Below are 25,877 nucleotides of genomic sequence, written 5' to 3' on the forward strand. Positions count from 1 at the left end.
TCAGTCAGGCAGTACAGAAGCAAGTGAAAAGCCTAGGCCAGAGCTTTGTTGCTCCAGTGGTTGAAAGGTGTGGGGACACCCCCTATCGGGCAGGAAGTGAAATACTATATATTGGGGTTTGTGGTTGGAGAGACTGTAATGTGATGTTTGCATACCCACAAGAGCTGGATGGTAAGGGAAAGCTAAACAGCGTTTGTTAGTTTGGCCCTGTGATTAATGGATGCTAAATACAGAATCTAAGGAAACATGGAACAATTTCTTCTGAAAATGTACATTTATGTCTTTTAAAAAATAAATGTATATAATACCCTTAACCTTTGAGATTTATTTTCCTCTTTGAACAATAAATTAGTACATTTCCTCTTCTGTCTACCACTTTATTTTGGTTGATATTATTTATGTGTTGACTTTTGTGAAATGTTTTAAATTCTATTAATAGATTTTTTTTTTAGCTTTAAATATCTCTTATTTAGTTTGGAGAAAGAGTCTTACTCTGTTGCCCAGGCTGGAGTGCAGTGGTGCGATCTTGGCTTATTGCAACCTCTGCCTCCTGGGTTCAAGCGATTCTCCTGCCTCAGCCTCAGCCGGTAGCTGGGACTACTGGTGTGTGCCATCATGCCTGAGTTACTTGCTTTAAATATCTTTTAACCCCTAGCTTTTAAAGACTTCACTATATTTATGCTACTATCTACTTTCTCCTTTTTTTTTTTTTTTTTTCCTATAAGAGACAAGGTCTTGCTTTCTTGCCCAGGCTGGAGTACAGTGGTATAATCATAGCTCACTGTAACCTCAAACTCTTGGGCTCAAGTGATTCTCCTACTTCAGCCTGCACAGTAGCTAGGATAATAGGCATGCACCACCATGCCCAGCTAATCTATTTTTTGTAGAGATAGGGTCTCAATGTGTTGCACAGGCTGGTCTCAAAACTGGCTTCAAGTGATCCTCCTGCCTCAATCTCCCAAAGCTGTGGGATTATAGATGTGAGCCACTGCACCTAGCCCCTCTTTTTATTCCTGATTTTTTCTTCCTCACTTAAAAAAAAAAAAATTTAAATTGTGGTCTGTAGCAATAGTCTCCACATCTTAGTTTTGGTCCTACAGTTAAACATCTGATAAACACTACCAGTTCTTTTTATTTACATTTTCCATTCATCTTCTGGTTTGCTGGAAGCTGTATTTTAGTAGATTCTCCAACAATGGATTATTTCCTGAGTTCTTGTATGTTACAAAGTGTTGGTTGGATTTATACATGATTGATAGTTTGGCTGGCAACCCTGTAACATTTGAATCCTCTAACAACATATGAGAAATTCTGGTCTTATTGATCCCACCATCCAAAAGTAGAACCAGGAAAACTCCCTAGCAGCCTATGAAAGGGGGATATAACATAACCTTTTTCAATCAGATGTCTTTGGATGAGACTTTTTTTTTTGAATTCAGCAATTTAGGGAGGCGCCTCTTGTTGCTGTTCTGGTGTGAGTGGGGGCATTCTTCTACCTATTCTTGCTGCAGAAGTGGCAAAGGTAGGGCATGGTGGCAGGGTAGCACTTTCTTCCAGTGCCCTGTGTGGCAGCAGTGTCAGCAGCTTCTTCCTTAGTCTAATTCTAAGGCATGGTTTTACAAATTGCTGCTGTAAGCTTACCCTCCTGGTTCACCTGCCTTCTAATAATTCCATGAGCTAACCAAAATTCTTTCAAAAAACTTCTGCTTAATCAGTCTGTTTCTATTGTTTGCAAGTAAGACTCTATAAACTACAGCCTGTGGAATAAATGAGGCCTATTATTAAATGGCTAAGATCAAAAATCAAGGATTTTGTATTCTTGACATGGGAAAACTATGAAATTCAAATTTTAGTGTCCATAAATATTTACTGGAACACAGAATATGTAAATATTCATTGGTTTATGTATTTGTCTGAATGCCTACATTTGATATGCAAAACTATGAAATATACATATAAAAGGTAGGTCAAAAATGTAACTAAAAAATGTATTAAGTAATTTACTTTTAGTCTTTTGGAGAATTTATGTAACAATTAACACATGGCTACCACTACAGTTTTTTTTATTTGTTTGAGTCCATAGTTACTCTATTGCCCAGGCTGGAGTGCAGTAAATGGTGTGTTCGTGGCTCACTGTAACCTCAAACTCCTGGGCTCCTGCCTCAGCCTCACAAGTAGCTGAGACCACAGGCATGTGCCACCACACCCAGCTAAGTTTAAATTTTTTTTTTTTTTTAAAGAAATGGGGGTCTTGCTATGTTGCCCAAGGTTGGTCTCGAACCCTGGTCTCAAGCAATCCTCTCACCTCAGCCTACTGAATCGCCGTGATTACAGTGTGAGCTACTGCATCTGGAGACTTTATCACTTCTTAAATTAGTTTATTATATTTAATGCTTTTTTCTTGTAATACTTTTGGGACATCATTTTTCAGAGAACAGTATTTGAGTGAGTGTGTGTGTGTGTGTGTGTGTGTGTGTCTGTGTCTGTGTGTGCACACATATTTTCATTGAGATGGCTTTAATCTGCTAATAAACCCAGGAGGCCCTAACTTGGTGAAGTCCTTTTACATAGTTTGAAGCTGGTAAACTTTTGGGCCTTTTTTCAAGAGGTAACCCTGGTCATTTAGTGATCCAATAAAGTTTTCAAAATCAGCAACCTGGAAGAAAACATCAAAAGGTTTAGCCCATTAAGTAACATGTCTAAATATTACTTTTAAAATAAATCTCTCAAACAATAATATGTAACTGTAAAGTTTCGTGGCCAAATAAAATTATGTTTACTTCTTACAGAGCAAACTGCCTATATTTGAGCTCTGGATTCTATAAAGCCTAGATAAATAAAAAATAAAAATTCCAATAGGCAGAGAATATTTTACATTTGTTTCAGGTTAGCTGAAAAACAAAAATCAAACTAACTTTTGAAATTAAGAAGTTAGCTTTCCAACTTGGACCCGGCAGAATGGCTCCCGCAAAGAAGGGTGGCGAGAAGAAAAAGGGCCGTTCTGCTATCAACGAGGTGGTGACCCGAGAATACACCATCAACATTCACAAGCGCATCCATGGAGTGGACTTCAAGAAGCGTGCCCCTCGGGCACTCAAAGAGATTCGGAAATTTGCCATGAAGGAGATGGGAACTCCAGATGTGCGCATTGATACCAGGCTCAACAAAGCTGTCTGGGCCAAAGGAATAAGGAATGTCCCATACCGAATCCGTGTGCGGCTGTCCAGAAAACGTAATGAGGATGAAGATTCACCAAATAAGCTCTACACTTTGGTTACCTATGTACCTGTTACCACTTTCAAAAATCTACAGACAGTCAATGTGGATGAGAACTAATCGCTGATCATCAAATATATCAAATAAAGTTATAAAATTGAAAGAAAAAAAAAAAAAAGAAATTAAGAAGTTAATTTTCCATAATGTGTAATAGCACGTTTGAAGTGCTATTACGTTGATTTTCACAAGAACTTTGAAGTAGGAATAGCAGGTATAAATTCATGTCCATTTAACAGATGAGGGAACTGAGGTTAAAAAATACTAAAATGACTTATCCATAAGAGACTGTCAAAAAAACATACAGACTGTGTCTTACTACAATGTTTCCCTCTGACTATCAAGATGCTGAAAAGCCTTTGAGAAGCAGGTATGAATTTTAAATAAGTAAAAACTGTTTCTGTTCTACTACATATTAATAAGGACCTCCTGAAATTATTACAAAAGAGATTAACTAGTTTAACATACCTGAATGTTTAGTTCTTTGGCAATCTGCCGAAGTTGACGAAACTGAAATATATTATTATAAGTTCTTTCAGCAATGTTGTTGAGAGCAGAAATAAATCTTTTTGCTGTTGACCTGTTGCTCATTCCAGAACCATGCTGGGATCGCTCAAAATCTAGGTTCCCAAATTCATCAGAGTAAGTTCCTAGCATGCTTAAAAAGAAAGGAAGAAAAAATTACCCAATGCCATAGAAATTGTTGTCCTGGGCTTTGAGGTTACAGAAGAGAAATTTGGAAGTAGCCATTAGGCTCACTTAGTAAACATTTCAACATGTGTTTATTGAGTGGCCACTTTGAAATTCACTATGATAAGGATTGATAAGGAATAAAAATATTTTGGACACAATTACTGCTTTTAAGAAACTTCTAAATTTAAAGAGAGAAATGCATAAAAACATAAAATTGATAAACTACAATATAAATACCTGGGACATTCTTTTTGATTCATGAAGAAAAGAAATTCTAAATATAATAAATTTAGACTTTACTGAATAAAAATGTGTCCTATCTCCTGGAGCAGCATCTGGCAGCACCAGTATTTTAAATAAAAGGTATTTAAAATACTATAGGAATGAATTAGAAAGGTTATGGTGAGTTGCAGTGATAATGGTTAGATATTAAAGGATGCACCTATTACTGCCAGATTTCTTCTGCTTCCTCTTATTTTCCCAATATCACCAGGGAAAGAAATACGTACTTGATAGTGAATTTTAGCTAGAAGTCTGAAAACACCAGTTAGAAACACAATTAACCATCCTGTTTAATCCAACTCCATTGCTGATTACCTGCTTGAACAATGGGATAGCTGTATTTCACAGCCAGAATAACTGACAAAACTGTTATTTAACCAGGAATTAATTAATTAGTCAAATACATACTGCTGGGCAATATGCTTATAGTGGTGAACAAAACAGGTATAATCCCTCCCCTTAAGGAGCATGCAGGAATGATTTTAATGGGTTATAAACAATAAAGCTTCCTTTTGTTCCTTGAGTAGTTAAAAGCCTACATTATACCCATAGGAATGAGTCATTTAATGAGACTATTAAAAATGATAAAACAGTAAGATGGTAAGTGTTTTCCTCTGAAATACAGCATAATCTCTTTTATGATGAACCTCCCATATGCTTGTTTCTCATAAGAAAGATTTTAAAAATGCTTTCGGTTAATAATAATAAGTAACATTTATCTTAATTATATTTATTTACCATAGGCTATCCCACTTAATCCTCCCAGCAATCCTGTGATTTAGGAACTATTTTTATTCCCATTTTATGGATGAAAAAACATTAGGTTGGTGCACGAGTAATAGTGGTTTTTGAAATTTTTTTTCTTATGGCAAAAACTGCAACTACTTTTGCACCAATCTACACTAAGATTAAAGTGACTCGCCAGAAGTTACACAACTAGTAAGTGGCATATCTCAGATTTGAATCTGCTACACTGCTTCAGATTTTGAAAAGCTAGGTAAAATATTTGAGCTAGTTTCCTGGAACAGAAAAAAACTCACAGTGATCTCTCACCTTTGAGGTGGCTCTGTTCTCTTCTGCTACCTCATGTACTTTCAATTTTAGGAGAAAGCTTACGTGAACTGTTTACTAAATGTAAGCATTTAGTTTTTAAAATAAAGCTAAGTGCTCTGGTAACTAACTCAGACAAGCTATGTCACGGTTTAAGAATTTTCTTATTCAACTGTCGGCTTCCCAGTTAAAATGTAATCTTAAAAGGTTTAAAACTACATTAAGGGCAAAAACTGAACAAAGCTGAAGAGATGAAAACTCTGAAATAGAAGATTTAATGAATGAATGAATGATTACTAAGGTCAACTTTACCATCAATGCAGGACATTTACTGAAGGCCTACTTTATGGCAGGCTTGATTCTGGGCCCTGGGAATATACTGGTAAATGAGTCAGATAAGGTCCCTGCTCTCATGAACTAAGGACAGAATGCATGTTAAGCATAACAAACAGGTAATTCATAATCTAATTTCATTGTGTTTCACTGGATCTTGATCTCTACCATGGAAGTAGTGTCAGGTAATTCCAATCAAACTATTTTCTTTTTCCTGAAAATTTTTATGAATGCCAGTAAACATGCTGAGACAATTCAGGGAAACAATCTGGTAATGTCATGTGGGCATTGTTGACACTTAATAATAAGACCTCTTTTTTTCAGGGGCCCAGATGTAAACTGATCTGAAACTTGTTCACATTTACCACCAAAGCGACTCTGGGAAGCAGTACGAATACTGAGTTCCATGAGACAACACTTAAGAGTTCCTCTTGGACAGGAAAGCACATGCAAACACTGTCCAACATGAGTATTCAGACATGCAGAGGAATCTTATACCAAGTATAAGCCAACCACAAATGGGCAACATAGCATTTTTATTGAAAAGGTAATTATAGCCTAATTTACTCTGCTTAAGCATGATGCTCAGGAGAAGTAATCTACCATGTCCACAGACCAGTGAATTTATTGTGGAGAGACACTAGACAGTTGAGGTGATGTTTGTGGTCTAAGGCCTGAAGAAACTGAGCAATGGTAAAGCCTCAAAAGGAGAATGCTAAAAGTTAAGAGAGAAAAGGAGCAGGGTAGTGTACCCCTTACTTTGCTCAACAGATGTAGAACTTTGCTCAACAAAGTAGAAACATGATATTCAGGAGAGCGAGGCACCAGAACACCCAGAGGTCATTAAAAGGAAAAGGAAATCCCAAAGGTGGAGTGTTCAAGTGCAGGAAGCAGAGAAAGCAAGATGCACACATCCTAGACTGTAATCAACTTCTCATCATTAAATAAGAAGTACCTATTTTTGGTCTTTGTTTTTGTTATAGGAAAAAAAGTTAAAATTAAAAAAAATTCTGAAATTTTGGTTGGGTTGTGACTTACTTTCCTAATGGGAAAAAATATCTCTGCTAGGTCAGTCTCTAGTCTGGTCTCTCAGAAAGCCATACCCACAAGAAGTCAGGCAGACAACTAGATTTTGTGGCCATTCTTTTACTTCATATGCTAGCAAGCCATGCCCCTAGCAGCAAGTTGTATGAGAAAGTCTAGTAAATTTCTAGACTATCTGGTTGCTTATAAATGGCAACTGGAGGGTCTCCAACATATATTGAGATCAACTGGAGAGGGACTAAAGCCAGGTTGGTAAAATTTCCAGTTACAAGATCCCTCAAACCCTAGTACTGAATCACATAAAGAGAGAAAATTGATGGATCAAGCACTGTGTGATGCCAGGCGCAGTGGCTCCCGCCTGTAATCCCAGCATTTTGGGAGGCCAAGGTGGGCAGATCACCTGAGGTCAGGAGTTCAAGACTAGCCCGGCCAACTTAGCAAAACCCCATCTCTACTAAAAATACAAAAAAATTAGCTGGGCATGGTGGCAGATGCCTATAATCCCAGTTACTGAGGAGGCTGAGGCAGAAGAATCGATTGAACCTGGAGGCAGAGGTTGCAGTAAGCTGAGATCATGCCACTGTACTCTCTAGCCTGGATGACAGAGCGAGACTCTGTCTTAAATTAAAAAAAAAAAAAAAAAAAAAAAAAAAAAAAAAAGCACTGTGTGATGCCATACCAATAGGATACTTAGACACAGAAGGTAAATTGTTAGAAATTAGCTGAAAGGGGTTGGGAGTCAATAATTATTAATTTTTCTTATTATGAGGCAGTTACTTTGGTGCCACCAATAAAAAATTAAGAGCTATCAATTCTAGAATCTTTAAAGCTTTCAAAGACAGCCAGTAGAACTTCACTGCTGCTTACAAACTCTGAGACTGAATTAAGGAGAAAGGTTCCTCTCCTTCCATGGACTCCCTATAAGGGCAGGAAACAAGCTGCAGATTATTGCACCTTCAGGAGGTGACATGGGTGCCCTTCTACCCATATGCATACTTCCAGAGGCAGCAGAGAGAAGACAGCAGCCTCCAGGGATGGGCCAGTACCAGGCTGGGGTCAAAGAGACAACTAGGTAAAGTGTCTCCCTATGAGGAAAAGACAGGAAGAAAAGGATCTGCAGCTAAGACATACTGCACAATTTAGATGGAGGGCATTGAGGACTAGAACATAAAAATTCTTTGAAAAGGGTAATTTTGGAAACTTCTTATCTAGAATGAGATCTGCCAGTTTTTGAGGCCTTCAGTTTATGGTATAACTCAGAGAAAAGGGGATCTGCTCAGCCTCATCTGAATATCAACAAAACTTGCACTATCAGGCCAGGCGTGGTGGCTCACACCTGTAATCCCAGCACTTTGGGAGGCCGAGGCAGGCAGATCACTTAAGGCCAGGAGTTTGAGACCATCCTGGCCAACATGGTGAAACCCCATCTCTACTAAAAATACAAAAATCAGCCAGGTGTGGTGGCATGCACCTGTAGTCCCAGCTACTTGGGAGGCTCAGGCAGGAGAATCGCTTGAACCCAGGAGGCACAGGTTGCAGTGAGCTAACATGCACTCCAGCCTGGGCCACAGAGCCTGACTCTGTCTCAAAAAAAAAAAAGACTTGAGCTATTGATAGTAAACAGTGTTTATTGAGTGTCCTCTAATGTATCAGAACCCTATTTATCATTTTATAGAGCATCACTGCATGACACCTCAGAGCACAATCCTTTGTGGTGTGTTTTACAGCAGAGGAAACTGAGAAGCAGTGTGTAACTTGCCATGGCAGCTCCAGGTTGGACTCCAGAGCCCTTGCTCTTCCAGCTATGCTGCACTTTTGTTCACAGCCAAAGGGGAATAGCTGGGCAAAACCACCTGGTTCTGACACCACACAAGCCCCAGAATCAGCAGCTACTAGGACAAAAGAATTCATCTACCTTAGAAGAATCAGAAATTACTAAACAAAGTAAGATAAATAATTTCATCTTCAATATATTTTTTGGTCTTGGAAAGTAGATTCCTAACAGATATGTATTTTCATTGCTATGAGAGGATATTAAAAATGCATTTTAAATGAAAAAAACAAGGTATAGTATGTATATGGTATGTTGTTATAGTTATCGTTTCTCTACAAAGGGGAAAAAAGAATATATAGATACATAGTCACACAAAAAACTGCTAATAATTGCCACTGGCTAGCAGGAAGAACGGGGTAGCTATTAAATAAGCAGAGTAGGAGGAAACTTTTTCCACTATATACTTTTTTGTTGTTGTTCTGTCACCCAGGCTGGAGTACAGTGGCACAATCTCAGCTCACTGCAACCTCCGCCTCCCAGGTTCAAGCAATTCTCCTGCCTCAGCCTCCCAAGTAATTGGGATTACAGGCACTCACCACCATGCCTGGCTAATTTTTTGTATTTTTAGTAGAGACGGGGTTTCACTACGTTGCCCAGGCTGTTCTCGAACTCCTGACCTCAGGTGATCCACCTGCCTCAGCCTCCCAAAGTGTTGGGATTACAGGTGTGAGCCACTGTGCCCGACCTATACTTTTTGAAATTTGGAATTTTGAAGCTTATGAAAGTATGGAACTATTAAAAAATTTTTTTAGCTGGAATAAAAAAACCTACCTAAAATAATACTTCTGATTTTTAAAAATCTATTTCTAAGGTAAACATATATGCTCAATTAGTTTTTCTTTTCTACCTTCTAGGAATCATTATCTACTAAATGATGTAAAATGCAAAGGATACAATTTAGCAGTATTTGTCAAAAACCTATAGTATTTACTGTTGAACCCAGAAATATCACTTCTGAGAATTTATCATGTAGGTGTACAACTTACCCACATATGTAGTATCTTACATAGAACATTACTCATTGTAGCATTATTTAAAAGCACAAGAATGGAAAATATCTATGTGTCAATAGGGAACTGATCAAATATACTATATAGTATATCTATACTATAGAATACTCTGTAGCTATAAAAAAAGAATCTCTAATAAGAAAAAATCTCTGGATATATTGTTAAAATTCAAAACTGATACAGAAGAGTGTAATCGGTAGACTATTTATGGAAAAGCAATGGGTGTCTGGGTGAAGGGCGAGTAGGTGGTAAATAGCACAGGAGCTAGCTCTTCTCCAGTAGGTTTTGGAACTGATTATAGCACTATGTAAATGTATTACTCATTCAAAAAAATTTTTAAAGATTATTTACACAGTGAGAAATATTTTAAACTAAGAAATGATACTCTGTTCAGGAGGAAAATAAGTGACCCAATGGGCTACATAAAAGCAGCCTTGGCCTATTGCCTAATTTGAGATGGGAAGATAGCTGGTATTTCATTTAAAACTATTTGAAATTTTTATCTTACCTATATTTCATAATTTCCACTATATCCTCAGCATCTTCTTTGGTTGCTTCCTCTCTCAATTCCAACCTTGCTCGTGCCTTTAAAAGAAAACACCATTTTCAGATGACAAAAGATGAATATATTTACCATAATATGTCTAAGCTTTACTTCATTTACTAATTTTACACCAAAGCTGACCTTTAGGTGAGGAAGGTCATAACATCAGAAGTCAAAATATGAAAATAATTCTCTGGGCTGGCGGTGGTGGCTCACGCCTATAATCCCAGCACTTTGGGAGGCCAAGGTGGGAAGACCACTTGAGCCCAGGAGCTCGAGACCAGCCTGGGCAACAAAGTGAGGACCTGTCTCTACAAAAAAATTTTAAAATTAGCTGGGTGCGGTGGTGTATGCCTGTAGTCCCAGCTACTTGGGAGGCTGAGGCGGGAGGATCGCTTGAGTCTGGGAGGAGAGGCTGCAATAAGCCTTGATCATGCCACTGCACTCCAGCCTAGGTGACAGAGGAAGACCCTGACTCAGGGCAAAAAAAATAAAATAAAATCTGAAACCTTGACTATGAAAATTACAACTCACTTAAAATAAGGATAAAACTCGTTTTTACTTATTAATGTATCTTTCTCAGCATTCATTTCAGGAGATTCGATGATAAAATAAATACACTTGGTTTTCCCTTGCCTTTTACTTTTAGGAAATCATGCCTAACCAATATGGTAAAACAACAAAGAGGAGTTAATCAGATTTTAGGAGCTAAAAGTCCAAACTCTAAGCTAGCTAATCTTAACTGCTGGAGTTCTCTTAGTATTTCACAACTGTGAATAGATATTACTGCTGTTAAAAACACAGGCACTACCCTTGTGAACCTGTCATGTAATAAAATAAAATACTCAAGATACCCGACACCTTCCATGTTCTCATATACTCAACTTGGGATCTCAGAATCCTAGTTAACCTAACCACTTTTCAGACATTCCAAGAGTCTCCTAAGAGTCAGTCAAAGAAAAAAGTTGCATGCTAAGTAATTGATTGTATGACTAGAAAGAAGTAGCTATACTTTGATATGTTACAGACAGGACAAAATCTTTTTAAAAACTTTCATCCATTTCTAACGTCTCTCAATAGAAAGAAAACGGAGTCAGTTATGCAGACAATATTTCAAAAGAGAAGTCAAGGCACACCCTTCCCCTTTAAGCCAAAAAAGCATGACCATAAAAAGAAACAAACCTCTGTCAGACGAATCAAAGATTCCAGCTGCCTGGTAGTGATTGGTGAGCTATTTAACCTCTGGCTCTGTTTCCGGAGCTCAAGGTAAAAATATTGAAGAACTTGAGCAGCTTCTTTGGATAGCCTTGGGTACACATACTGTCGAGCATAGCCAATGTACTTTCTCAATAGCTGGTGGGGAATGGGATCTATTGTTTCTCCAGGAACCACCTGAAGCATGATTAAAAGGCCCAAGATAACAAAGATAAGTGGCAAATAAAATCTTTCTGCTAAAATAACTTGTTTAGGCCAGGTGCAGTGGCTCACGCCTGTAGTCCCTGCACTTTGGGAGGCCAAGGAAGACACATCACCTGAGGTCAGGAGTTCAAGACCAGCCTGGCCAACATAGCAAAACTCCATCTCTACTAAAAATACAAAAATTAGCTGGGCGTGGTGGCACGCGCCTGTAGTCCCAGCTACTTGGGAGACTGAGGCAGGAGAATCTCTTGAACCCAGGAGATGGAGGTTGCAGTAAGCCGAGATCACACCACTGCACTCCAGCCTGGGCGACAGAGTGAGACTACATCTCAAAATAAATAAGTAACTTGTTTAGATAAATACACAATTCTAAAAGACTCTCCAAATCAACCAAACACTTTATCTGTAGCTTTCATCTTAGCTGACTTAGATTCCTTTTTTTTTTTTTTTTTTGAGACAGAGTCTCTCTCTGTCACTGAGGCTGGAGTACAGTGGTGTGATCTCAGCTCACGGTAACCTCTGCCTACCAGGTTCAAGCAATTCTCCTGCCTCAGCCTCCTGAGTAGCTGGGATTACAGGCACACGCCACTATGCCCAGCTGATTTTTGTATTTTTAGTAGAGACGGGGTTTCATCATCTTTAGTAGAGACGAGGTTGGCCAGGATGGTCTCGATCTCTTGACCTCGTGATCTGCCTGCGTCGGCCTCCCACAGTGCTGGGATTACAGGCATGAGCCACCATGCCAGGCCAACTTAGATTATTTCAAATGAAGTTTACATAAACTCTAGTATTGAAATATTAAAAAGTTCTGATAAAAAAAAGTTTATATCCTGCTCTACAATAAGCCACACACTGAACTTTGACTTTCAAACAGAACGAAACTGAATAAGGAGAAGAAACATTTATACCTTTAGTCTTTCTGATAATGGTTTCTCAGAAACTACTTCAAGTACTGAAGTATTTGAATCTTGACTATTCATACGAGCTACTGTGACACTGCTAATGGTTCTCTGCTTTCCAGCTCTTATTGCAATCACATGTTCAGAGAGTAAGTGATCATGATGTTCATTTGGAGTATCTAACAGGATAAAGACCAAATCAAATCTGGATAGTAGTGCACTCCCCATTCTACGAAGCATGAAAGAAAGAAGAAACAATGATTGGAATCAAAAGGAAAAACTAGAAAATTGTTTACTCACTTGTTTACTACTCAAGTTCCATGCAGAACTTGAAAAACCAAGATTTAGGTTAAAGAAATAAGCAAATAGCTTCCTGGATTTGATATATCCACCCGCTGCAACATGGGCACAGTAATTACATGTATCTACTCTGGGTAGGTTGAGGACATGGCCCTTTCTCACACCACCAAACCCACTGAATTCTTCTTTATGTCCTATTATCACTAATTAGCAATACTGCTACATGACATATCAGAGGTTAGCTAGTTCAGTATTTTGTTCATACTATGAAAAAACAGAATCCAAGTCCCCTGGATTTTTGTTCAATAGATCTTTCTGATTTTTCTAATACAGCACTTTGTCATTTTACTAAAGAAAAACTACTAGTAGGTTGACTTTTTTTGGTGGTGGTGGTAAATACCCTAAATTTCCAAGTACAAATTGTATATTTCACTATGTATCAAAGACTGTTTCTATATTGATACATTATTAAACAATAGGAAATTAACTCCACCCCCACTAGGCTTAAGGTTCTAATTTTTTAGGAGGCACTCTTTTGTCTTTTTCTCACTTTTGTATCACTTATTTTTCCTTTTCCACACATTTTGTCCAAGGTGTACAGAATGAATTAGAAGAGAAAACATACAGATATAAACATTGTTTTTGAAAAAAGCGGGATCACACCACATATTTAAGTATGTTAATGTGCTCTTCTCACTTAATAGTACAGCACAGACATGTTCCCCCATTAGTACATACAAAGCCACTTTTGTTCTCATAATCACTACAGTCTTACTATAGTTTTAAGGCGTTTCCAATTTTTGGCAGCAATAATGCTGCAATACCATGCTATAAACCTATCATTGTGCACTTGTATGACTATTTCTGTCAACAGTAGTCCTAAAAGTAGAGTGGCTATAACAAACAGAATGTGCATTTAGAATTGTGATTAACATACCAAGGGGTCCTTCAAAATAATAAATTGTGTATGTGAGAAACAATTTCTTTTTTTCTTTGACATGGAGTCTCACTCTTGTCACCCAGGCTGGAGTGCGGTGGCACAATCTCGGCTCACTGCAACCTCCACCTCCTGGGTTCAAGCAATTCTGCCTCAGCCTCCCAAGTAGCTGAGATTACAGGCGGCTGCCATCACGACTGGCTAATTTTTGTATTTTTACTAGAGACGGGGTTTTGCCATGTTGGCCAGGCTGGTCTCAAACTCCTGACTTCAGGTGATCCAACCGCCTCAGCCTCCCAAAGTGCTGGAATTACAGGCGTGAGCCACCCGCCCAGCCAGTGAGAAACCATTTCCACACTACTTTGCCATAATGATTAATATTTAAAATGTCTGCCAATCTGGTGGATCTCATTGGTACTTCATTGTTTTACTTTGCAGTGTTTAAGCACATTTTTGTGCATTTATTGGACATCTGTAACTACTGTGAACTATCCATGTATTTCCCATGTAGTTCTGTGAACTATTTCTTTTTCTTATTGAATTAGAGTGATTCAATATATTAAAGGTATAAATATTTGAAGAGACTTACTTTAAATTCTCAGAAACTGTTTTGGCTTTATTGTAATGTCCTCCAACTGGATTTGCAGCAGCAATAATGGAAGTTCTTGCAGGAAGGCTACAAACCACACCAGCCTTAGCCAGACTAATACTTTGCTGCTCCATGGCTTCCAACAAGGCTTGATGTTGATTCCCCATCTTATCAAATTCATCGATTCCACAAATACCTACAATCAAAGTAGAATAATGCAGACAAAAACATTTTTTCTTTGGTCGAGTTCCAAATTTTATAGGATAGAAATTGTTTGACAATAATTATTGCCATTTGTTTCAGCAGTTAAAATTATAAAATGTCATACAATGGAGAATTACTGTTTGTTTCACCACAAGTAATACATTTGTCTTATTTAACTAAGTTTTCTGTAATAGTTATTCCTTTAGCATTTTTCATACGCAAGGCACTGTGTTGTGAGGATTACAAAAATGAAGAGGAGGTAAGACTAACCCTCAAAACGTTTAAGTACTTAAATTCAAATGGGTGAGATTTTACACACACACACACACACACACACACTTTAATAAGTATACTTCAAAACACATATAATAAGTTTATTATGTTTAGTAAGTATATTTCAAAACCTATACCAGGTATTGACTATACACTTCTATGCACTTACAGGGAAATCACTTAACCTCTTTAAACATAATACAATGCACCACCACTAACTAAAGGCACTGTATGTACCAGGAATGTCATGTCTATTGCATTAAGTTATTGGAGATTCTCTAACATTACCTTGTAATATTTGTCTTCCCTTCTCCCCATACCAGTTAGGTTAGTATCTGGGGGTCACATCTAAAGGGCTTTGCTGTGGTTAAACCCCTCCGTATCTACTCTACACCCAAGTAAGCCTTGCTAGCACAGAGGAGTATATGGAAAATAACTGCTGATTAGTCTTTTTGACCCCCAGCTGCTAACCTAACTGGTATGGGGAGCAGGGAAGACAAATAATACAGGGTAATGTTAGAGAGTCCCCAATAACTTGTGCAATAGACATGACATTCCTGGTACATTCAGTGCCTTTAGTTTATTTCAACAGATTTTATTCTATCCTTGAATCCATTTCTGGTTTCATGTTTGGGTTTTCTACTTCACGGAACCAATTATGTTGAATTTCCTTTGTTCTCTCTGTTACTTCCCCTCTAATTGCATTAAGCTTTGTTCTTTTGCATTCGCTGTGATTATCTCAAGCGTCTCCTCTTTATAATTTCTCATTCAGCAGTGTCAATTTTACATATTAGTTTAATAACACTGTTAGTCATCAATTTGTCTCTCGTATCCTTATCTTTTTGTTTTGAGCTATTTCATTAAATTATGTTCTTATCAAACATGAAACACTCAAGGGAAATTTTCATTTGTTCCTTAGATTATAATTTTGTCTAGACTGAGGTCTTTTATTGGGCATATTAAATGTGTCTTTCTTCCTACGTTATTTCTTCATAGCTGCTATGCTGTCTCTTTATCTTGCTCATATATAATAATGGCTGCTCTGTCCAAACCTATTTTTTCTGACACAGTATACGTGAATTCTTGTCAATACTCTTTTCCCAATGTAATTTCGTCCCATTTTTTTCCTTTCCAGCTACAGTTTGCACTTTTTGGTAACCTAAATGATTTAGGAGGGGGAAGCAAGGGGGGGCTTTGTTGAACTTTGTGCCACCTTTCTTGCTGATCTCTCTTCTGAGGGTTTACTCCCTCTGTTGGGAATGTGTCCCATATTCATGGCAGGGGATCCCAGTGCATTAGCCTGTTCCTGCTGTTCAATGTGGAGATCTGGGACATGGTGAGCCTTCCCTGCCTGTGCTAAGATCCTAGCAGTGGTATACTCATAGGCTTTATCTCCACCTTTCCCTGGGCTGTCTATTGCTCTGCCTGCCTATACCTCTCTGGATTCACGGTATTACTGGAAATTATCAAGACTGCTAATATAGTTCCTCACAGATGGGGATGGGGTAGGAACAAAGTCAAGCTACTTCCTACTCTGGCTGTCACTGTTCAAAGTGGAAAGCAGGAGCTGGCAAGCCTTTTCTGCAAAGATGCAGAAGTACATATTTTAACTTTCACAGGCCATGCACAATCTTACATATTCTTGGGCTTTTCTATTTGTTTGTTTGTACTTTACAATCTTTTAAAAATATAAAAGCCAGTTTTAGCTTGTGAACTGTACTAAAACAGGCTGCTGGCTCGTTTGACCTATAGACCAAAGTTTACTGACCCCTTGTTTTAAAGCATAAAACATAAACTTTGAACTTTGTTTTTTTTTTTTGAGAGACAGAGTTTCGTTCTGTTACCCAGGCTGGAGTACAGTGGCACCATCATGTCTCACTGCAACCTCCATCTCCTTGGTTCAAGTGATTCTTGTGCCTCAGCCACCTGAGCAGCAGGGATTACAGGCATGTGCCACCTCACCCAGCTAATTTTTGTATTTTTAGTAGAGACGGGGTTTTGCCATGTTGGCCAGGCTGGTCTCAAACTCCTGGTCTCAAGTGCTCCGCCCGCCTTGGCCTCCCAAAGTACTCGCATTAAAATTTTTTTAAAAAACCTCCAAATCACCTTCTACTTCTAGTTAATGAAAAGTTTCATGGTTTCATTAGTATCATCTTTTTATTACTATATTTTACCTGGTACTTAGCAAAGATAGTCTCACTTCTGATGAGCTATATAATAACCAGATACATGTTTTTGGTATTTATTTATTCAGCAAATATTTACTGGATATAAATGCAATAAATGTATAAATTTAATAAACTGAATGCCTTCTATATAAAAGTACTATGTTCTAGGCATGCTGGGTATGGCAGTGAAAAGACAAAATTCCCTGCTCTTGTGAAGCTTACGTTCTACTCAGCCAATACGGGGGGTAACCAATAAAAAAGTAAACAATATAGAAGGTAAAAAGTGCTATGGAAGGAAAAAGTAGATTAGGGTAAGGAAAATAAGGTCTGCTAAGGTGGCAGCCAGGGCAGGAGAGGTTAAAAGTTAAAATACAGTATTTAGGGAAGGCCTCACTGGGATCAGAACAGTTGAGCAAAACATGAAGGGGGAAAGAAAACAAGCCTTTGCAGCTCCATCTGGGGTACGAACATTCCAGGCAAACAGAACAGCAAGTACAAAGGCCCTTATGAGGAAATGTGACCTGCCTGGTGTGCTGGTGGTGTCCAAGGTAGAGCCGCCAGTGGAGCTAGAGAAGAGGAAACATGGGAAGCAGAAGATAAGGGGGCAAAAGAGGTGAAACGCCAGAACACGAATGGCCCTGGGCCACTCTCAAGACTTGGCTTTCACTCTGAGCGAGACGGGCAGTTACTGGAGGGTTGTGAGCAAAAGAGTAACATAATCTAATTTTTAATGAGATTACTGTATTAAAAATAACAGGAAGGGGCAAGGGTGGTTACAGGTATGCCAATTAGGAGATTACAGTAATAATCCACATGAGACATGATGGTGCCATGGACCAGGGTAATGAAGAAGTGGTTAGATAGTGGATATATTTTGACGGTAGAGTCAACAAGATTTGCTGACAGATTAATATGGGGTATAAGAAAAAGTCAAGGATGGGCTCAAGCCTGTAATCCCAGCACTTTGGGAGGCCGAGACGGGCGGATCACGAGGTCAGGAGATCGAGACCATCCTGGCTAACCCGGTGAAACCCCGTCTCTACTAAAAATACAAAAAACTAGCCAGGCCAGGTGGCGGGCGCCTGTAGTCCCAGCTACTCGGGAGGCTGAGGCAGGAGAATGGCGTAAACCCGGGAGGTGGAGCTTGCAGTGAGCTGAGATCCGGCCACTGCACTCCAGCCCGGGCGACAGAGCAAGACTCCGTCTCCAAAAAAAAAAAAAAGAAAAAGTCAACGATGGCTCCATGTTCTCTGATTTGAGCAATTAGAATGAGAGAGTTGTCATTTACTGAGATGAGGAAGACTGTGAAAATAGATTTGAAAGGCGAAATCAGGATTTTAATTTTAGACATGTTAAGTTTGAGAAATTTGTGGAGATACTGTGTAGACAATAAGAAGTATGTGCCTGATATTTAAGGGAAAAGAGATTATAAATTTAGAATTTTTCACAGATAGGTAGGTAAAGCCAATGAAACGAAATACAAGATCACCAAGAAGGTAAATACAGATCTAGAAGACAAAAGGTCCAAGAACTACACCTAAGTTAACAACAGGTAAGAGGGTGTGGAGATGAAACCAGTAAAGACTGCGAAAGAAGTAAAGAATGAAGTAAAGTGACCTGGAAACCAACGAGAGTTAAGGGTCTCAAGTAGGAGGGAGTGATTAACTGTGTCAAATGTGGCTACTAGGTCCTGGGTTCAGAAAAGTGGAAGTCACTGGAAAACCAGAAGGAGCGAACAACCTTAACTAGACTGGAATCTGGGCACTGCCTGACAGGAACATGTTTTTCCAGTAAGGTGAAGGCATCACAAAGAGAAACTTAGGTGGCAAAGCCCAGTGTGGAGGTTTCTTCTTGCCAGGCCCTATGCCTGGATTTCTTATCACCTATCACTCAAATCCTCAAAAAAAAAAAACAATGAGTTGGTTTACAATACGGCAAAATTACTCATTCTGAAGTAGGCCAGGTGCAGTGGCTTATGCCTGTAGCCTGTAATCTCAGCACTTTGGGTGGTGAGGTGGGCGGATCACTTGAGGCCAGGAATTCAAGACCAGCCTGGCCAACATGGTGAAACCCCATCTCTATTAAAAATACAAAAATTAGCTGGATGTGGTCATGCACACCTGTAATCCCAGCTACTCAGGAGTCTGAGGCACCAGAATGGCTTGAACCTGGAAGGCAGAGGTTGCAGAAAGCTGAGATTGCACCACTGCACTCCAGCCTGGGTGACAGAGCGAGACTCTGTCTCATAAAAACAACAAAATGCTCTCCCCTTTTGCGGCCATCACCGAAGCGGGAGCGACCAAAATGAAGTTTAATCCCTTTGTGACTTCCAACCGAAGCAAGAATCGCAAAAGGCATTTCAATGCACCTTCCCACATTCGCAGGAAGATTATGTCTTCCCCTCTTTCCAAAGAGCCGAGACAGAAGTACAACGTGCGATCCATGCCCATCCGAAAGGATGATGAAGTTCAGGTTGTACGAGGACACTATAAAGGTCAGCAAATTGGCAAAGTAGTCCAGGTTTACAGGAAGAAATATGTTATCTACACTGAACAGGTGCAGCGGGAAAAGGCTAATGGCACAACTGTCCACGTAGGCATTCACCCCAGCAAGGTTGTTATCACTAGGCTAAAACTGGACACAGACCACAAAAAGATCCTTGAACGGAAAGCCAAATCTTGCCAAGTAGGAAAGGAAAAGGGCAAATGCCAGGAAGAAACAATTGAGAAGATGCAGGAATAAAGTAATCTTATATAAAAGCTTTGATTAAAACTTGAAACAAACTAAAAAAAAAAAAAGAACAAAACATCTAAAGTAACAGCTCTAATCTTTTTTTTTTTTTTGAGACGAGTCTCGCTCTGTCTCCCAGGCTGGAGTGCAGTGGCCCGATCTCGGCTCAATGCAAGCTCCACCTCCTGGGTTCATGCCATTCTCCTGCCTCAATCTCCCGAGTAGCTGGGACTACAGGCGCCCGCCACCTCGCCCGGCTAATTTTTTTGTATTTTTAGTAGAGATGGGGTTTCACTGTGTTAGCCAGGATGGTCTCAATCTCCTGACCTCGTGATCCGCCCGCCTCGGCCTCCCAAAGTGCTGGGATTACAGGCATGAGTCACCATGCCCGGCCGCCAACAGCTCTAATCTCTTATTGCAAGTCCTCTGTGAGCCAAGGATGACATCCACCTTTTTGTCAGTGCCAAGATTTTTAAACTATTTAGAGCTAAATAATAGTAATGCATTCAACAAGTATTTACTATGCCCCTATGTACTAGGCAATGGGAACACGGCAGTCAACAAGACATCCAAATCCCATCCTACAGGGAGCTTACTATAAAGGTTCAAAACAGGCTTTAGACAAAAAGATCACAAACGTGACAAGTGTTATGAAACGGGACGTGTAGGGAACTACACATATTTATTTGATTTTTACATATACTTGTATCTGCTATAAGATTCTGAAAATGAATGACATTAAGTACAGTTTCAATTCTGTAGTATAAAAATGATGATACTGCATTTCCAATGATTATTTCTGACAGTGTCAACTTACTGGTTAGGACTGTGCTATCTAAATTGTCTATTAAACAGAATCTAAAGAAATTAACTGAAAAGGAAAAGGCTTTTTAAAAAGTCCCAGAATCACTAGTTATTCCCTTTGGTTTCTCACCTTGATCACCAAGTACCAGGGCACCAGCTTCCAAAGCAAAATCTCCAGAGGAACTATCTTTTGAAAGAGTTACCGTCAGACCAGAGGTGGTCGTGGTGTTACCACAAACATACACGCCACGTGGAGCAACATTGCATGCTGCCTAAGGAAACAAAAAGTTTAAAAGAATCATCCAAAGTAAAAGGGAAGTAATAGCTAACAGCAGTTGCTCACAAACGTTAGGTACATGCTAGGTATCCTTTTAAGAGCTTTACTGTACAAGGTGCACCATCACCATCAGAGGAAGGTATTATTATATCCTGATTTACTGATGTCAAAACCAAGGCCAACGAAGAGTGAATGAGGAACTACACAGCTATGAAGGTGGAAAGTCAGGATTCAATCAAACCCAGGCAGGCAGATTCTGAAGTCTGTGCTCATATAAATACTCAACACAATTCTAATTTATCCTTCATTTTCAAGTTCGAAAAGCAAAAACATGAGTACCAATTTTAATTTTGAAGGTTCCAATGCTTCTTTAAACATCAGGTAATAAAATGGCTTAATACATGCCCACCTTCTGAGCAAACATGCTATAACACGCCAGAAAAGTAAACAGCACAAGAGTTAAAAGCATAGCTCTCTGGAGTCAGGCAGACGTGTTTAAATCATGGCTCCACCATGCACCAGCTGTGTGACTCTCAGACCTCTCTGAGCCTCAGCTTCCTTATGTTTTATCACAGCATTGCCCTGAACAATAAATGAAATCATGTATGCAAGGCACTTAATTTGGTACCTGGCACATAAGGCTTGAATGGCTTGAACCTGGAAGGCAGAGGTTGCAGAAAGTTGAGATAGTATCCACATCTCAAACACCCACTGTTATCTTATGCTGCTGGCTCAATAAATAGTAATTACCATGATTTTTGTTACTTATATAGTCTTTCTGAGAAACCTTATAACACACAGAGTATGATGATTTACTAGCTGGTCAGAAGAAAACACAATTAAAAATACAAAGTAAATGGTTCACAACGGTTGGTGTTAGCCTAATTTTTATTTTGTTTTGTTTTATTTATTTATTTATTTATTTATTTATTTATTTGTTTGTTTGTTTATTTTTGAGACAGGGTCTCACTCTGTCATCCAGGCTGGAGTGCAGTGGCACAATCCTAGCTCACAGCAACCTTGAACTCTGGGGCTCAAGTGATCGTCCTGCCTCAACTTCCCTAGTAGCTGGGACTACGGGAGCATGCCACTGTGACTGGCTAATTAATTTTTTGTAGAAACAAGGTCTCACTATGTTGCCCAGGCTGGTCTAAAACTTCTGGGCTCAAGTGATTCTCCCACTTCAGCCTCCTGAGTAGCTGGGACTATAGGCAAATGCCACCACACCTAATTTTTTAAAAATTGTTTTTAGAGACGGGATCTCGCTATATTGTCCAGCTTGGTCCTCCTGCCTCAGCCTCCCAAAGTGTTGGGATTACAGGCATGAGCCACTGCACCCAGCCTGTTAGTCTCGTTTTTAAAAACCCTGGCTTAGTGTGGCTTACATGTCTTACTCTGTGCTATTCAGAATGTTTAATTTCCACTAATATTACAGATTCTATTTTTAAATTAGCCAAAGGCATTATTCCAGGTCTGAAAAACAAGAAAAACTGCCAGTGTAACTTCTTGGTATTAACACTTTCAATACCACTAGATATATTTTAGAACAACTATCTGCCAGGAAACATTGGAAAAAAAAAAAAAAAGAGCAAAAAAAGGAAGTTTTATATACTGCAAGCAATATGTATAAATTATGAGATGTGTACAGATAAGACACTACGGGGTTAAAGCAGGCTCCCACCTATAATTCACTAATTTCAAAGTTACACATACGCACGTGTACACCACCACAAAAGACAGAAAAGAAAGTTGTTAACAATTCAGATCCCCACCTGCATCCTTTCCGACATATTCTAAATATACTGTTTTCTCTTTTTTTTTTTTTTTTTTTTGTTGAGACGGAGTCTTGCTGTCTCCCAGGTTGGAGTACAGTGGCACAGTCTGCGCTCACTGCAACCTCCACCTCCCGGGTTCAAGTGATTCTCCTGCCTCAGCCTCTTGAGTAGCTGGGATTACAGGTGCCCGCCACCACGCCCAGCTAGTTTCTGTGTTTTTAGTTGAGAGGGGATCTCACCATGTTGGTCAGGCTGGTCTTGAACTCCTGACCTTGTGATCCACCCTTTTTTTTTTTTTTTTTTAAGACAGGGTCTTGCTCTATTGCCCAGGCTGGGGTGCAGTTACACAACCATGGCTCCCTGCATTCTCCAACTCCTAGGCTCAAGCAATCCTCCTGCTGCAGCCTCAGGAGTAGCAGGGACTACAGGTGTGCGCCACCATGCCCACCTAATTATTTTATTTTCTGTAGAGATAGGGTCTCACTTTGTTGCCCAGGCTGGTCTTGAACTCCAGGCCTCAAGTAATCCTTCCGACTTGGCCTCCCAAAGTGTTAGGATTACAGGCGTAAGCCACTGCACCCAGATTCTTGTTCATTATGAGCTTTGTTTCACCTATAAGGGGTACCCTGAGCCTCTGTTGTCAGGCTACATTGTAGCGAGGTCTCAGAGCAGAATTTATTTTTTAAAAAGTAGCCCCAGCTGGCCAAAAGGAACCAAACATAGATGAAATGTCATAGTAGGAATTAAAATGACTGGTTTAACACTCAACCACAGGCAATAAAGGATAACTCAGATAGGAAGGACAGTGGGTTTATAGTGTAATGACAAGATCAAAGCAGTTCGCAAGCCTGGCTGCATATTAGAATCATCTGTGGACTGTTGTACACACATAGACACTAGGACTCTAACATGGAAACTCTGAACTCAATTGGCTTGCAGTGGGCTATGGTATTTTCAAAGAGCTCCAAAGGTAATTAAGATATACAACCAGGTCCCAATCCTTGGACAAAGATTTAGGAACCACACTACTACAACTTACAAAAGGGCCAGAGAAGCCCTGGTCAATTTTCCACATCGAGTGAAGAAGGGGGTCACATGCATTTTTAGAAAGTACACTGGCTGAGTGCAGTGGCTCACACCTGTAATCCCAGCACTTTGGAAGGATGAGGCAGGCGGATCTGCTTGAGCCCAGGAGTTTGAGACCAGCCTGGGCAACATGGCAAAACCCCATCTCTACAAAAAAAAGCATTAGCCAGGCATGGTGGCGCATGCCTGTAGTCCCAGCTACTTGAGAGACTGAGTTGGAAGGATTGCCTAAGCCCAAGGTGGAGGCTGCGGTAAGCAAAACTACGCCACTGCACTTCAGTCTAGGCAAAAGAGGGAGCCCTTGTCTCAAAAAAATAAAAGTACAAAGCACATTACGGCTGGCTTACCGGGCGCCACTTTAAGGAAACTACAAGCATACCAATAAGCAGCACCTTCTAGAGCCATCATAAAACCCAGGAAAGGAAAACCACTAGGCTCTGACTGGCAGAGGCAGAATCTTCTTGAGGATCTATAAATGACTGGTCACAGCAGTTGCCTTGCTTTGGGCTGGGCGTGGTGGCTCACACCTATAATCCCAGCACTTTGGGAGGTTGAGGTGGGTGGACCACTTGAGGCCAGGAGTTCAAGATCAGCCTGGCCAACAGAGCAAAACCCCGTCTCTTCTGAAAATACAAAAATTAGCTGGGTGTGGTGGTGCACACCTATAATCCCAGCTACTCAGGAGGCTGTGGCACAGGGATTGCTTGAAAGTGGGAGGCGGAGGTTGCAGTGAGCCCAGATCACACCACTGCACTCTAGCCTGGGCAACAGAGTGTGACTCTGTCTCCAAAAAGAAAAAAACAAAGTTGCCTTAGCAGACTGTTTTTAAAGTCCAATACAGTGTTTATGTACTTGTACGAGGGAGAATAGGTGACCCTGTTTTAACTCCCTTGAACTATTCTGTTCATAGGTGAGGTCACATAACAACGACAAAGACTAGCAAAACAATGGTTAGAGAAATGGTTAATATTTCCTAATAGTTGATGTCTCAACAGACCAGGATGTTTGTACAACCTATGTAACAGAAGACTGGCTCAATTCAAAAATATGGTCAGATACAAGTTACATATTACTCACACAAACTCCAATTCACTTATGCCACCTAACCATGTCCTCTGGAACACACACAGTACACGCTTTGAGAAAATTCACTTGTGAATTATTAATACATTTTACAAGCAAAAGAACAAACACTAAATGACTGATTTTCTACCTGTAGCATCTGACTTTTTCCTAGGCCTGGATCTCCAACAACAAGGATGTGTGCGTCTCCTCGAATTGGAATTCTGTTTTTGTCATCTGCATATTTCTGGCTTCCTCCAAAGAGTGCTAATGCCAAACCTGCTTTAACAAGCTCAAATGTGAAAAAAGAACAAAAAACAAAAGTAAGGAAAACATAAAGATGATTACTAAAGGGGGTATTCCTCCTTCTATAACATTGATTTGTTTGGGGATTGCTTTAAAAGCCTGATTGAATGTTAATTTTTTTCTAAGAAAAGGAAGTCTAAAAACAAACTTCTATCATGTAAATGATTAAAAAGTAAAAACTTGAAAGCATACAAAATCAGAGAGGTATCTTAGAAATTACTAAGACCTACCTTGCAAGGCATAAATCCATTCCACAAAAATGAGAAATATTTTTTTTTTCTGCTTTAATACTGGCGGTGTCTAGTCACTTTAAAAGCCCATTTCTTACCAAAAGTAGCTGGGTGTGGTGGCACGCGCCTGTAGTTCTAGCTACTCAGCAGGCTGAGGTGGGAGAACTGTTTGAACTTGGGAGATGGAGGTTGCAGTGAGCCGAGATCGCACCACTGCACTCCAGCCTGGGCGACAGAGCAAGACTCCGACTCAAAATAAATAAATAAATAAAATAAAAGTCCATTTATATTTACTCTAGTTGATAAAAGTTTTTTCTTAAAAGGAGCTATACAGCTGACACCTATAATCCTAGCACTTTGGAGGCTACATTGGGTGGATCACTTGAGGCCAGGACTTAAGAGACCAGCCTGGGCAACATGGCAAAACCCCATCTCTACAAAATATACAAAAAAAGTAGCTGCACATGGTGGAGGATGCCTGTAGTCCCAGCTACTAAGGAGGCTGAGGTCAGGAGGATGACCTGAGCCCCAAAGCTCGAGGCTGCAGTGAGCCACGACTGCGCCATCACACTCTAGCCTGGGTCACAAAGCGAAACCTTGTCTCAAAAAATAAAAAAAAATAAAAATAAAGGAGCTATAGTTTACTTGCCTCCCATATCATTAATTTACAAATAAAGATTCATATTAAAATATAAATAACTGGCCAATAGAAATTTGCTACTTTCTGGAAAGTCTTTATATGTTATTTTTGCTAA

General features: G+C 39.6%; 2 protein-coding genes and 1 pseudogene across 3 annotated transcripts in view; 2 read left to right on the forward strand and 1 right to left on the reverse strand.

Annotated features, from left to right (window-relative positions):
- Positions 1–1,115: 1,115 nt before the first annotated feature.
- Positions 1,116–25,877, reverse strand: part of MCM8 (minichromosome maintenance 8 homologous recombination repair factor) — a 45,972-nt gene continuing 21,210 nt past the window's right edge. Inside the window, exons 12-19 of the mRNA XM_023217873.3 lie at positions 24,738–24,878; positions 20,517–20,658; positions 14,208–14,403; positions 12,391–12,610; positions 11,246–11,455; positions 10,028–10,104; positions 3,742–3,931; positions 1,116–2,656 (exon numbers count right to left, since the gene is read on the reverse strand). Coding sequence (XP_023073641.2) covers positions 2,564–2,656; positions 3,742–3,931; positions 10,028–10,104; positions 11,246–11,455; positions 12,391–12,610; positions 14,208–14,403; positions 20,517–20,658; positions 24,738–24,878 — 1,269 coding nt within the window. The 3' untranslated portion in view covers positions 1,116–2,563. The remainder of the gene's footprint in view (positions 2,657–3,741; positions 3,932–10,027; positions 10,105–11,245; positions 11,456–12,390; positions 12,611–14,207; positions 14,404–20,516; positions 20,659–24,737; positions 24,879–25,877) is intronic.
- On the forward strand, positions 2,920–3,379 carry LOC111546460 (annotated as a pseudogene). Its single transcript, XR_002732790.1, has one exon. The product of XR_002732790.1 is annotated as a 60S ribosomal protein L31 pseudogene (transcript).
- Positions 19,121–19,594, forward strand: LOC111546459 (60S ribosomal protein L26-like). Its single transcript, XM_026456124.1, has one exon. The coding sequence runs from the start codon at positions 19,157–19,159 to the stop codon at positions 19,592–19,594; it is 438 nt and encodes a 145-aa protein (XP_026311909.1). The 5' UTR covers positions 19,121–19,156.

This window comes from Piliocolobus tephrosceles, chromosome 20, assembly GCF_002776525.5.
Source record: "Piliocolobus tephrosceles isolate RC106 chromosome 20, ASM277652v3, whole genome shotgun sequence".
Classification (NCBI taxonomy): Eukaryota; Metazoa; Chordata; class Mammalia; order Primates; family Cercopithecidae; genus Piliocolobus; species Piliocolobus tephrosceles.

Coding starts and splice junctions, on each gene's coding strand:
- LOC111546459 (XM_026456124.1), top strand. CDS start 19,157: ATGAAGTTTAATCCCTTTGTGACTTCCAACCGAAGCAAGAATCGCAAA.